Genomic DNA, 15311 nt, shown 5'->3' with positions numbered 1-15311 from the left:
GCTTGTAATTGCGAGGATTTTCAAAAATAACTTTACCCGGTTCAACTCTGGAAATGAGTGTTGACCTTTCTAGATTTTATAGTGGCGTGGATTTTTGTACAGAGATTTTTCAACGCACGTCACAGATAATGTAACACAAGTAATTGAAATAACATGTGACATTAATAAACAGCAAATGCACCATAATTGGTCTGCTCTTTACCATGATGAATGGGTTATCGTCGACTATTACTGGCGTGGAGCAGCTTCCGGTCCGTTTACAAATTATTAGGTCATGCGTGTGCGGAAATAGGGGTAAAACCACAGAAAAGAAATAATACAGTGTACAACGAGAGAAAAAAAATTAAAATAGGAACGACATATTTTTAAACAAATATAGCTGCTGTATAATGGGCAACTTCCATATATTTTTTAAGTATCTAGAAATAATCTATAAACTTGCATATTATGTAGTAAAAATATTAATCTCTTAGTTGTTAATTAATAATTAATTATTAGTTTGGCACGGAAAATAAATGTTTTCAAAAGGTGTTTGCTGCCGCGCTTATTCGTGACGTCATTTAGTGCGATCAACAATCGAGTAGAAGAATGACAGGGACGTCGGTCGGATAGTATGAAGAAAATAAGTAACAAGAGTTGTTTCTTTAGATTAGGTTCCGTCTCGTCAACATGGGGTTGGGGAGTTTGCATAAAAAAAGATGTGTAGTGTTTTGTTACTGAGTAGGTGAGGTTAATTTAAACAAATTCAAATAATTCGTTCTAAAAAATCTTTTCAAATTAAGTCAAACAATTTTATTCGCTATCAAGAATCTAGGTCTGCAGAAGATAACTACAATGCAGACAATGCTTCAGTTCATTTTATAAGATTTTATTAGAAAACATATTCTGAATTCGTTTGAAATAAATAAAAAATAAATTGCGACAGTTAGTTGTGAGATTTTTTAGCATAAGAACTGGATCTGGCAGATTACACTCTATTGATCTAAAACTCAATTTTTCTAAAACATATCGATTAAATGTTTATAATCCATAGCAGTTTTCATTCGTGTAATAATCCTTATCGAACTACTCTGTGAAATATAAAAACAGTGCAAATTTCGTTTTATGTAAAAAAGTCAAGGGTGCGGCGAAGCGTTCAGTTTTTGATTGACAACTTGTGTAAACTAGGATCCAAAGGAATTATTACACGTTTCAGTTTTTCATTTGTTAATAACTGATTCTGCAATCTGGGCGTATACTATAAGATGACATACATTTAATTTTTTATTGGGGCATATAACAAAATACGGGTTAAGCATAAAGTTTAGAGAAAATGTTGACACTGAATATTATACAACTAAATATGGAATAAACAACGAAATATACACTATTTTTTATTCTAGATTGTGAGGTAATTTATCTTGGCAGTACATATATGTATCAATTAAATTTTATTGAAGAAACCAGGCAAAGTATTAATAGTCATTTGGTTTTGGTCGCCATATTTGTTATATGTACCTGCATATTGAGAAGTTCTGTTATTATTCGCTCTGTGTTAAAAAATTAACTGTTTTTATAGTAGTGGACATTCACCCGAATTGTAGATAGCAAGGCACTCAGAAAACATTTGTTATTTCAATTTCACATTACGTTATTTCGAAAAAAAAAAAATTAACTCAAACTAATATGACCTAACAAAACCTATACTAGTACTAGTTAGGCATATGTCAAAATACATAAAAAAATCTCCCTTTTTTCCCTTGATACATAAACAATCATAGACAAAATATTTGTTTACTCACCTGATTTTTACGGCATATGACATACTTGAAATATTGTGGCTAATCTACTGGTACTGGTACCAAGATCCTTTTCCAAGTCGTATAAAATTTCTGGTTCTAAGTTTGCCACTTTCTGAGTTTGTTCCGTCCAATATTAGCGTACCTAGTGGCGTTCAAAACTCCGTTAATCTACTTGCATTTCCTTATTCGGTACTTATAGGTTGGGATAATCCATCTGATATCGTCCTCTTGCAACAGCATCGTTTTCACCTGACAAAAAGTAGGTGTAATCATATCAACTTTATTGGTATCTACCTAACAATATTAGTTAATATTTAATAAACTGTGTAAAAAATTTTGTTTTTAAAAACAATTGAATGTTTTTTTTTTAATTTCGGTGTTTCGTCTACATTGATATAAAAAAATGTGGTGACTTTAAAATAACACGTAGCTGAGCCATACCAAAGTAATCCGTTTTGCTAAATTATTTTCCATTTTCTCTCTCTTAACAGTTTTACAGGTACAATTGACAACGTCGATAGTGCACTGACACAACTTACCACTCTAATTCCGGCTAACACAAGAATTAAATTGCAGTTTAAAGAACTAATTATAATTCGACCATCTATTTGATTATAAAAAAGGAAATTCAGTTTCGTATTCAGAAGAACACTTACTATTACATCTAAAACCTGACTTTCACATAAAGTTGCACCCTGTATAATGTGACGAAACGTCGACTACTAAAAAAAACGTATTTTCTTTAGAATTCGGTAAATATGTGTCACTATTGACTACTAACAATTAAAATCAAGGCTTCCAGTAACATTACTTATAACGGGAAACGTCGCCAATGTTTCTGGGCCACCCTATAGAGTCGGCGTGGCGTAACGCGTGCAATTTCCACAAAACCAGAACCTGCGACGACTAATCATCATCATCATCGGCCGCATTCAAATCACGATGCAGATCGACAAAGGGCCTTCCGGCCCATAATGAAGTTACATGGGAAGTAAAGTGGGGGGCAACAATAACGACACTCCAGCGACGGATTACCGGAAAACACGAACCTCGATCGACTGATGCCATTGGGTTCGATTTCAATTGGTCGGCATGGGCAACTGCCCGCCGACGGCTCGCGGCCGAGACGGTTTATTTTTTAATTACCCGTCATTGAGGCAATAATTCGCCAATTTAATTTTTTTTCTGCGTTGTTGCTAAAGCGCGTCCGATTGCGCGTAGTGTCGTGCTTCGGAGGGAGCTCTTCTGCTGATGGTGTCGGGGAAACTGGAGATCATGTTCGGGCGGAGGCGGAGGGGAGGCGGGGATGCCAGGGGCGGCAAGGACGGCAGGTTCAGGAGATTGGAGGAGTTGGTGGTGCCCAACGCGAAGCTGAGGTTCTGCCCCGAGCAGCTGCAGAATTTGAACTATATCTTCGGCAAGAGGTTGGAGGGCACCGTGGCTGTGGAGTCAGGTAAGGGTGCGGCAGAGGCGCTGGTAGAACGTCAGGAATTTGCTTGGGTTAGTTGCGAACAGAGGTTTAAAAGTTCCGAACAAATTGAGCGTTGGAAAAAAATAGAAAATTTATGCCATTATGTTTAATTTTTATATTAACGATTTTTATATGCATATTTGTTTAAGTTTGATATGCTTTTCTTATGTAGATTTCTCATTAAAGCTTACATTTAAAGAAAGACTGCAAAAAACCTGTGATTTTCGCCCGTTTTTTCACAATTCGCAGAGAATTAAAAATAATACATAAAAATATGTTTTTGGTCGCAAATTACTTGTAAAAAACTGAAAAGAGCATAGCTTTTAGTATTTTGAAAATTTTAGAATCACCCCTACTTAGGGGTTGAAAATATGCTAAAAATTAAGAATTTGAATATTACCAGTTGATATAAAGACTATTAGCATGTGAATTATTTTAATATATTTTTTTGGAATTTTAACAATTATTTCTGATATTCTCTATTTTTGGCGATTCCACCCCCTGAGCGGGCTTAAGGGCGAATTTTCTAATTCAACATGTTTATTTCAGTCATGAGAATAAATCTCATCTCATGAGTATCAAGAATCATTCGATAGAAAAATTCACATGCTAATAGTTTTTATATTTATTGGTAATATTCAATTCTTCATTTTGGGCGTCTTTTCAACCCCTAAATAGAGGTGATTTTTGAAAACTTTCAAAAAACTAAAAGCTATACTCATCTTAATTTTTTACGACGAGTAATTTGAGACCAAAAACATATTTTTATCTATTTTCTTTGGTCTCTGTGATTTGTGAAAAAACGGGCGATTTTTGCGGTCACTCTTTATAGGTCTTTGAAAAGGAACCAAATAAATTTGTCTTTAGAAAAATTCATAGCCCACAGAACTTAAAAAAAATAAATATCCATAAAAAATTAAATAAAAGTGATATGGAATCCCAATTTACGTATGTCACCACCTTAAGGTTGAAGTAAAACATAAAATAAATTGTTTTAGAATATATTTTGCTATCAATGAAAGTTTTAAGTTAAAATAAGTCGCGTGTGTTCTTTATTGCCGATTCAAAAAAGGGTCCCATACTTCTCACAATCCATTTTATTGACAGATAATAATTGTTTTTAGACAGGCGTTTTGTAGGTTAAGGAATCGCACTTTTAGTAAGACAATGGTAGAACAAGAAAATCCTTGTAAACTATTAGAAATGTTGAAATAAAAGGATTTCTTTCAAGTTTTCGCGGAAAACATGGGCTAGGTGCCCATGTTTTCCAATGTATAAACATTGTTTTGTCCAGCAAAGTAAAAATACTCGATGTCTGTGATTAATGCATGTGTTAACAGTGTCTTAAAAATATACTGTGGAGATCTGTCGAAATATCCCACTTCTTGGGTTTAAAAAATTTTAAAAAATACCTTTTATCCGAGTTTTTTACTTATATCTTGGAACCTATGCATTTTGGAAGAATATTGAAGAGGAAAAAAGTTTTAGAATTGAATTTTGCACAATTTATTCAAGTTAAAAATGTTTAAATTTAGTACCGATGTTGCAAAATAGCAATAATTCATGAAAAAAAGGGAAAATAATCAAGTTTTTTGGATAATTTTTTAAAAATATTTTAATTGCTCCGATGGCATTATAATTTTAGTAAAAAAGAACTTTAGAGAATAAAACAACACACCAAATTTCATTAAAATCGGCTCTATAGTTTTCGCAAAATAATTTTTTGAAAAAAATTTTGAAAAAAATTTTCGAATTTTCAGTGTTGCGCAGCCTCTAACAAAGCATCTAGATACTTGAAAATTTTTGAAATTGAAAATTATAATTTTAAAGTACTCGGAAAGACGCTTCTTAAAAAAAAAGTTAAATTCCGTTTATTGGTTCTCGAGATATAAGCCGTCAAAGTTTATCGGCATTTACCGTTAATTTATAAACAATTTAGCAATAATCTTTGATCCAGTGGCTTCGTTTTTCCGAGATCTAAGCTGAAAAAAATTTTCATATCCATAAGTTATCGGCAACATAGATAAATTAGCGGAAAAGCTGTCGCTCGCACGCGCGAAAAGTGACACAAAACACGAAAAGTGACACAAAACACGAAAAGTGGGGGAGGGGGCTTTCACTCCGAGACTGAATTCGGAGGTTCAAAATGCCAAGGTACGAAACAAATTGCATTATCTCGCCTTCTAATGGACCAATTTCGATCTTTTTTTTTATCCGATGTCTCGCGAGCCAAGGAATTCGAATATCGTAATGCCAACTGTCTAATTTGCACATATTTTGTTATAAAGTTTACTATTTATGCATTAAATATACTGTACATTTTACCCTATGCTATTGCATTTTTTCAAAATTTGTTTACGTATATACATTTCAACACTATGAATATATTTAGTTATAATTATTACAATTATTTAAATAATTTTTGTTTAAACAAATTAAAAAAAAATATATTTGGAAATTAATTTTTTTGTTAAATACAGATAAAATTAAGAAAAAATAGTACTTTAAAATTATAATTTTTGAAAAAAAGTAAATTGCAAATTGATAAATGTAATCTAATTGTTTAAAAATAAAAAACGAGTCTTAACTTTAAAAATTTACTTAACCGATTTCAATTTTTCATTTGAAAGGTTAAGCAGTATTTTCTATGTGAAACAATTTTCAAGTATCTAGATGCTTTATTTGAGGCTGTGCAACATTTTGAAAATTCGAAAAAAAAAAATTAATTTTTTTCAAACAATTATTTTGCGAAAACTATCGAGCCGATTTTAATGAAATTTGGTGTGTTGCTTTATTATACTCTAAAGTTTTTTTTATCAAAATTAGAATTCCCTCGGCGCAATTAAAATATTTAAAAAAATTATCCAAAAACTTGATTATTTTGCCTTTTTCTTCATCAATTATTGCTATTTTGCGTCTATATTATGCACCATCTTATATTTAGGTAATCTTTAGTAAATCAGTATTTGAGCTGTACAGTTCCAGGACCAGCTATACCCATTTGAACAAATATATTAGTCGATTATTTTGTTTCTTTTTTGTATTTGGTTACATATTTTTCCACTGTATTTGGAAAACATTGGATTTAAACCATTTTGGAATTTCAATTGTCCGGTGTATCTGTTAAACAATTTAAAATTCTTCTTTGATAAAATAAATTTATAAAATCAACCTTTTGTATGATATTTTTGGGGAAAGAAATTATTAATTCAAAATGTGATTATTTTTCATTAGCCCAGTTAAATAAAATAGTAATTAAATTTAATTCTGTTCTTTCCAGAATTGACCGAATTTTAATAAAGCAACTGAATTTTGAAACAAGTAGAAAAATGATCGTTCAACGATTCAAAAATGATATTATACTTTTGAATGAGACAATCGTGCCAAAAAACATTAAGTTCAATATTTTCACCGTAAATTTCAAACTTCTCGCGTTTATTACTTTCATATCATTTTCTTTTTAAACCGTGTTGTTAAGGCAACATTTCATGTGTATTTGCAATACATGTAGTACATTTACGAACATCGCGCTGATAAAGAACCCATATAAAACTATCTACTAGCACGCAAACCAATTTTAGGCGCCTTGGTAATTATTTGGTCTGGTGTAACTAAACGATTTTTGTAGATCACGAGATTCCATGTTGGATATCACGACCCGATTGCACGTCAGAAAAACAAGCTTGGGACAGAAATCACCGACCAGGCAGTGTTCCAGGCAAGCTTTGTTTAAAAAAAACAACGAGAAAGGTCGACAACAAAATATTATTTAAAAAAATTCTTAGAGAAACATTTATTATTTTACTAATTTGACCAAAGCAGCGATGACAACGTTGTCATTGTTATTCTTACACCTAGTTTTGATAAATCTATAAAGTATTAAACAAAACTGGAAGAAAGGAGTAACGAAATTCTATAAAATTCTTGTCAGTTCAACCAATGTACAATTTATTTCAAACACTTTAATTTTTTTACAATTTTCATAATATCACGATTGTTACGTTGCTAATGCGTTTCAAAACTTGCCTCCTATGAAATTTCAACTATGGCAAATATTTTATTTCAGACCAATAATTAAATTAAGTGTAACTGTGTTGCTCTAGTAGGAAATTAAGTTTCTAATTTAGGTTAGTTTTATTTTAAAAAGAACGCTAGAGACAAGTGCTTGTGTCGCTATAAGAGTAAATTTTTTACTTACTTTAAAATGCTTAGTCATTTGACTTAAATAAAAAATAGGTAGGTAGTACAATATATGCAATTCTAAAATGTATGTAAATTATAGAATTAACAGTAATTGTTGGTATATTTGGGAAAAAAGCAACGTTTTCTTTCCATCCATATATTATAAATAGAAATGTATAGTTTACATAAATTGTGAGATGTTTGATGGTTAATAGTGTTTATTTTATATAATAACAATGTATACGTAGAATGTAAAGGTTACACAAATTAAAAATATATTTTATAACCACAACAATGATAAATATAAAATTATGTACCAAGTGCCAAATTAATGAGTTCCAGTAAGCTAGCTAATACATCGTAATTACTTTTTTTTACCAAAATCAGATGACGCGACAAAGCAATACATAATAATTATATTTTAGCGAAAGACACAACTCATTAGCAATGTATTTCATAACTGTCAAACATACACACGCAAAGCAAAGCTGTGTGTAGTTGAATCACGAAGTATATACCATATCAGCTCAATGATTTATGACACAGGTTTAAAATTATGTTAACGATGTATGGCATCGGTACACGTCGCCTTTGTTCGTGACGCAAATGGGCGGCCACAAAAGAGGGATTTAGAGAATTTCCGTTACCAGTAACAATCGTGCATCGTTGGGTTGCCTATGTTCGGCAGTCATGTGACTTGTAAACATTTATAAAGACTGTATAATACACTTACTTTTTGAAGTTGAATATGTTGGTCTGCCTACCCATTTTTTTATTTGTCAGAAAGTATTCTAAGGTAAATAAAAAATTTACTCCTACAGCAACGCAAATTCTTATCTGTGTTCTATTTTAAGTTCTATTCAAAATAAAAGTAACCTACAATTAAAAAAGTTATTTTCCTGTTGTACTTAATTTAATTGTTTATCTGAAATAAAATATTTGTCACAGTTGAAATATTAAATTATTACAGCAATACGTCTGTTTAAATTTAACGTACAGTTCATACACTTTAAAGCTTCAGAATTATATTTAGCTAGAAGTTTCACTACTGATTTTTTTTTCTCAAAGTGTTTTATTTGTGGGTAATTCATTCCCTTTTAGTTTAATTGGAGTGTCAGTGCAATAAAGCTTTTACAGGATGATTCGAGAACAAATTGTTTACACTGTACTTATCACGACATCTATGAACTTCTTCCCATTTAAAAAAAACGTCACCCTGTTGCCTATTTAATAAAGGAAAATGAATCTCCACATGTAACAACGTAGACGTAGACGACTTAGCAACACGCAGATGCGGGCAAATGGGATTAATCTGGAAATATTTATGTTTTGAATTAAACAATCGACGAGTGCTTACTCATGCTAGACCTATTTTATGTCAACGCACGCTTGATGACACCGGATTAACGAGACCAGTGATATATTTGTTTTGATGCGGTTCGGAATTGGCATTATAAGCTGCCCAGATCGAATTGTTCCCCTGAAAATTATATCCGTTGTCATTTCAACAGAAGCCGCCTTACGCAGGTACACTCATAGTTAGAAGTGGAGGAACAAATTAACACATGTCGAATACTACGCAATTTAAACATAAATCAATTGGACCAAAATCTGGACCATACGGGGGTCGAAATAAGAAAATTTTAATGTACTGTACGGGGGCGACTTCTGATGAATGTAATACAGGTAGATTTTTTTTTTTTCAGAAAAGCAATGGCTTCTGGCAAAGTCGGTGACTGAGAGGCTGGTGCAAAGGTTAATATGTGGAGCGGGGATGTTGGATTCCAGATTTGCCTCCAAATACTTGATATGCGACAACAATCAACATAGCAGTGTAAATATAGTAGTTTTAATTTATTTCAACGAGACTAGGTTTTGTTACACTGAGAGAAATTCGACCGGTAAATAAATTTTGCCAAGATAATTTGCTATTTTTTCTTATTAGTGTTAAAATATCATATGTCAAGCTTAATGAAAATTATTTTACTAGTACGATTTTATTAGCTTAAGTCGATGTTTTTTTAGAACAAAAGAAAGAGATTCTTGCAGTAAATAGCAAGTACACAGGAACATAAATGTAAACAAGTAATAGAAGAAGAGAAAAGAGAAGATTTTTAACGGTTTTTTCGATATATCTTGAAACGTAACAAAGCAATCGATACTTACAAAAAATCAGTCGATAGATCTACAACTCTCTCATTTAAAATTTTTCGATCGGTTCGATTTTTATGGCCATGTTCGTTATTTTGGATCGAATTTGAACTCGATTTAAAATTTAATTTCCTATATGGTCATATATTTTTCCAAATAATAATTTATGCAAATTTAACATTAGGCCATCACAGAATGCTTGGACTAAGTTTATTCACATGGTATCAGCGAGATAAATAGGCGCATTATTTTAAATTTTAGTTAAATGGGAATAATTTTATATTTTTTAAAACGGTTTTAAAATGAAAATATTAGTTTATTAGTTATAAAAGTTGCTAAAGCCCCCAACCCCCCTCCCCCCCGGTTACGCCACTGCTTCCTACACCCTGTATTAGATAAAGGCTAAATAGTTATCATTAAAATTCCTGACAGCAAAACACATACGCAGTGGACATTGTAGTTCATATTACATTACATATGGAATAAACTTGATTTTGTAATTTTCGAAAAAAATCTTTTTGTGTCAACATTTTCGAAAAACTATATTTTGTGTCTTTGTCAGTGCATTCTAAATAGCTGCTTCGAAAAGAATGTAAGCTTTTTCTTCAGTTGCAGTCCATGTCGAACAAATTGGAATACATAGTAAGACTCGACTGCCTATCAACACCAAACATCTACGAAGCAGACACCAGACCGAAATACTCCATTATCGAAACCGACTCTGATTATCCTGCGGCGTACGCAAGGATCAGGCTCCACACCTCCTCCTTCAAGGTGTGGGGGGACTACACGAACTCCAGCGGATACCTACGAAGGTAAGATTCGATAACCTAGCCTTTTTGAACGTCCGCTTAAAGTTTCTTAAACCCCAGGGACAAAGTACAAGCGAGACTAGTAGAACTCCTGGCTTTGGCGGCTTCAAAGGATGTGCCTAATTCGCCTCTCTACGTCGACGAATCTGTGCTTTGCGGCATACCCGGGAAGGTGGTGGACAGCGTCACCTTGCACAACATCCTCAGAACGCCTCCACAGCAACACGTGTACTATGGACCAGGTAAAATGTAGTTCTATCAGGTAGGAATTCAAAAATTTAGTATTATTTCAGGAGGTAATGTCCCAAGATTCCCTGATCCAAGAGACTTCAGACTAGCAATAGTCGACGAACCTGGTGGAATAAGACTGAGGGTAGAATTCTTATCGCCAGCTCTGTCAAATATATCCCTAGACGTTCGAATCCTAGTAGCCATAGGAGTCGACGCGTGGCCATCCTCGACTGACTTTCCATCGAGGATATCCCTAGGTCACTCTGACTGTCTACTGTATCACCAAGCATCTTTGACAGTAAGCTTCAAACAATAACATGTCAGTATAAAGAAACTTTATGATTCTAGGGAATGTACCTAGTTGGCTATGGGGTCCAGTCTTCCGCGTGGCAGATTCGAGTCCCAGCAGCAGAGTACGTGCTCCTCAACCACTACGGACCTAACAGTACAGTAAGAACTATTCTAGACACTCTCAGTAGTGTGCTGCAAGACATTGACAGGTCCAGGAATGTAGGCAAACAACAGGTAATTTAGTATAGTTTACATGATTCCGTGGCTGAACAATTGTTGAGTTGGTTCTCTCGGAACCCAACCCAGAAATTGTTCAGCCAACAGGTAATTTGTTGTGTCCAGGTAAATAATACTCCATCAACTGAAATCTGTTTAGGTCTCTTACAAAATCCTGAATAACTACATCCTGACGACGGTACTGTTCGAAGAGCTGGAAGAGAATTCGAAGAGTCCAATATCTGACATGATCAACTGGTCGCCCATGTACTTATCAACGCATGTGTTGAAACTTCTGGACAAAATAATTGCAAGACTCCTGGAAGAAAGACAACCCAACTACTTCTTTAAGAAATCGAATCTATTAGTGAATCCTGGTCATTTATCCGAAGAAGACTTCCGTATCGAGGCAGGTTACATCAAAGGGGCCATGCTGAGGTGTTTCGATGAGTCTCTAATGTCGACCAAAGGTAAACCGATGACCTTGAATCAATAGAAATTACTATAGGATAGTTTACAGGGAACGAAGATTTCAACAAATCTATTATGGCTCATGAAAGTGAGCTGGCGCTTTTGTACAAATGGAAGGATGTAGTGGATGGACTGTTGCCTCCGCCAGGTACTAGAGGTAGAAGGTTTTGCTTCGCTGGATCGAAAAATAGACTGGAAATAGCCCACACGCAGTACACTCTGAGACAACTGGAATATATTGGTTTGTTACTGCAAAAGATGCTTATCGTGAAACAGCATGTCGTACAGGTAATTATCACAACACCAAATGGTATGATCTTCATTTACCTCTCTCTTTAGGTAGATTATACTCTGATGGAAGACGAAACCAACTACGTTCAGGGTGAACAAGAACACCCGCTAGAAGACGTGATATTCATCCTAGTAACTATTATGGACCAAGCCAGAGACCAATACTTATCCACACAGACCCACCCAAACATAGTAAAGAATAAACTGAAGATAAAAAGCAACTACAACACCTGCACTTCCAAACTGGTAGACATAATGCGGAAGGATCCTGAGTTACAAAATTTAAACTTCGAAGACGACTTAGTCCTGGTCAAGATCATACTGAAATGGCTGTACAGGGCTATGGACCAAAACAAGAGGTACCTAGCTCCCATACTGAGGCCCTATCTCAACAACATCTTCGCCACCTCCCACGCCATATCTTGGCACATCGACTCTATCAAAAGGCGGGCAAGCAAAGAGGAATTAACAGCCTTGGGTAAATTTGCCGAGCAAGTAAACTCTGGAAAGACCACCCCGGCGCAGGGTCTTACCGACTGCGTAGATAAAAATTCGAATTGGGCTAAGGTTATGCTGAAGATGGTCGAGGACAAGACGTTGAGAGTGGTATTTTTGCCCGGCAGGGGACAGGTTTTCAGGCATATCTTGTCGCTGCCTTCAAACCAAAAGAAGGAAGTGGAGAGTGGGAGTAAAACTTTGGGGGGCCCTGTCGAAAAGCAGGAAGCTCGAAAGGAATTGACTTTGCCCAGCAGGAGTTATTTTAGCACCATTTTGAGAGAAAGTAAGTTTTAGATTTTCATTACTGTGTAGAGCAACCACATTATTGTTAAATCTCGTCTTTCTTGATTTGTATACATCAGTTTTTCGTAATATCGCGCAGAAATGTAACCATGAAGACACACAAACACAACGTGTCGTCACTAAACACTCAAACCTATGAACGAAAAACTAAAATAATTGTAACATTGGTTGCTTGCATCAGGTGGATTAATAGTATGTGGTTCATTCTGAAGAACTTGTAATGATCTCAAAGGATATTTCAAATGTATCAGATTAGTAAGTTTTAATATTATGAAAAATTTATTTTATAGGGACTGTCCACAATGAGGACGATATAACTCCACCACACGATCGACTGAAGAGATCCAGCCCTCTTACTTTAATTTTCAGCAGTAGACACCGAAGAGGAGAACACAGAGGAGAGGGGGACATATTAGAAGCCTTAAAATCAATGCAAAGACTAAATGTAAGTCATGTTCAGAGACTCAGATCTGGTGAGCACGCTGACTATTGCCTAGAAAGTCTGCATTTTATTGTGAGAGTTGCTTATTCAACCAAATTTCAGGTGTTTCAAGAAGTAGCCACCAACCTACCTCAAGAAGACCGTAAGGAACTTTGCGACATGATCCGTAACATCCAGACGGCTAAATCCAGGAAAGCCCACGCCAAGAAGTGGTCCAGCACCCTTCCTCAACCAAATCTGAGAGCTCAGGCTGGTTTTAGTTCGAAGAACGAGACGGTGCAGAGGTACACGCCCAAAGAAGAGAGCGCCGGTATCAGGGTGAGGGATCACAAGTTGGAGAAGTTAAAAATCAAGAATCGCAGCACAAGTAGCTTGTTAGGCACCTGTAGAGCTGCTAGGATAAGAGAAGACAGCAGTATTTTCCTCTTGCATGATAGTTTTAAGATAAAATCGCTGCTACATAAGAGTGAGTCGCTTAAGTATTAAAAAGTATTTTTAGTGAAATCTTGTTTTATTCCATATTTCCAAAAGTATACAGGGTGTTCCATCTAAGAGGGATTCTTCTGTAACTCTGTAACTGTCAAAATAAAAAATGGTTTTAATAAAAACCACCTAAGAGGGTATATAAGCTCTGATCCGGAAATGCAACATTTTGGAGATATGTTTTGGAAAACAGTATATTTTTTAATATTTCAGATAGGTGATTTTTTGATTAGTTCCGTTTTTCTTCCATTGGAACTTAATAGCGATACTTACAGAGAATCCTTTCAAAATCAGATGAATAATCTCCTGGAAAATATTGCAGAGCACCAACTCATTTTAGAGTGGCCAGTAACTGGTTAAATACAAATGCCTTCGCCTGCTCGATCTCCTGACTTAAGTCCGCTTGATTTCTCTTTATAGGGCGATCTCAAGTTCGCTGTTTATGAAACACCAAAAATAAATTTAAAGCGGATTTAAGACAACGAACCATTAATGAATGTCAACAAGTCAGACAAATGCCAGGAATTTTTGAAAATGTGTCACATCCTTGACATATATTCTTTGTTTTTTGGTTTCTGCGAATCTCCACCACTAGATGGCAGATTTATGTAGAAATATGCTGAATTATTGCTTTTAATTAGATACAAAAATTCTCGTCAATCCACATCAAACAACTTCAGAGACAATTAAAAAAATTGTGATATTTTACAAGAACATTAACGCCCGTTGTCTTGAAATTCAGTAACTTTAGGCCGCAGATTTATTAAAACTTTTGGATCTCAGTCTGAGTCCTCGAAACTCAAACTCACGCCTCGCCCCAATCGAGAACCTCCCGGAGCCGGCCCTGCCCGCTTCCCGGAATCAATGGCGACTCGCGGCGTCGCACAACACACGAGCATCCCTCTCAGCATCCCCAACAGTAACGTCGAGGTGTGTCGACACCGAAAGCCCCGCGTCCGATACAATTCAACCCCTTTCTTATTTCCAGCAAGTCTGGTCGGAGAAGAGAAAACTATGGGATAAAATAGTGTCGTCGCGGACTATACTGTGTGATGGTAGCGCCTTGGCCGGATCCGTGCCACCCGGAGAAAGTGAGTTTTCGATATTCCTCTTTGTTTTTGTTGTGTACGTAAAGGTTGTTGCACGCATCGCTGTTGGGTGAGGTAGAAAATATAAACGCGACACGATATTTTTCAGATGTTCTGTAGCTCTTTGAAAATTTCATCACGCATTTTCCTTCAACGACTGTACGGTTCAAAAAACATGTATTTTTTGTTGGATTAAACTACGAATCTGTAGAATTGAGTATGGATTTGCCGAGCAAACAAAATTTTCCTAAACATGTGTTTAGAAATTGATACACAAAATGTTTTACTCGTTTATTTTTTTACCCCCACTTCAATGAATATCGCAGAATTTTGAGGGAAATTCAAAAAAGGGCTTATTTAATTCAACTTTTTTTTGTCCCACATTTGCTGACAAATTAATTGAACTTGCTAATACTGGAATAGTATTTTTTGCTTTGGGACATTTTTTTTTCTTGTTGGACATAATGAAAGTTACACAATGTTACGAATGGTAAAGTGCTTTGATCGTGAAAGCAACAAGTCTTCAATACAAAATAGTCCAGGAGAATAAGGAAAAAATGAGCGAACTTTTTTCGCGTTTTTTGGACAAAGAACATTCAA

At 34.9% G+C, this 15311-nt stretch overlaps 1 protein-coding gene across 3 annotated transcripts; it reads left to right on the top strand.

Moving 5' to 3' along the window:
- The first annotated feature begins 2855 nt into the window (after nt 1-2855).
- LOC108907125 lies at nt 2856-13626 on the top strand. 3 transcript variants are annotated; one of them, XM_018710656.1, is made up of 11 exons: nt 2856-3234; nt 9141-9268; nt 10195-10400; nt 10458-10639; nt 10691-10926; nt 10977-11153; nt 11296-11605; nt 11656-11894; nt 11946-12678; nt 12989-13143; nt 13243-13626. In XM_018710656.1, exons 1-11 carry the CDS (start codon nt 3033-3035, stop codon nt 13624-13626), a joined length of 2952 nt encoding a protein of 983 aa, XP_018566172.1. In that variant the 5' UTR covers nt 2856-3032. The 3 variants fall into 3 exon arrangements, with proteins under 3 accessions (XP_018566172.1, XP_018566173.1, XP_018566174.1); XM_018710657.1 differs by lacking the exon at nt 2856-3234 and adding an exon at nt 8122-8230; XM_018710658.1 differs by lacking the exon at nt 2856-3234 and adding an exon at nt 8874-8961.
- Nucleotides 13627-15311: the final 1685 nt, after the last annotated feature.

This window comes from Anoplophora glabripennis, unplaced genomic scaffold (genome assembly GCF_000390285.2).
Source record: "Anoplophora glabripennis isolate ALB-LARVAE unplaced genomic scaffold, Agla_2.0 scaffold282, whole genome shotgun sequence".
In the NCBI taxonomy this organism is placed as follows: domain Eukaryota; kingdom Metazoa; phylum Arthropoda; class Insecta; order Coleoptera; family Cerambycidae; genus Anoplophora; species Anoplophora glabripennis.
Note: the sequence above shows the minus strand (reverse complement) of the source record. Positions and strands in the feature narration are given on the sequence as shown.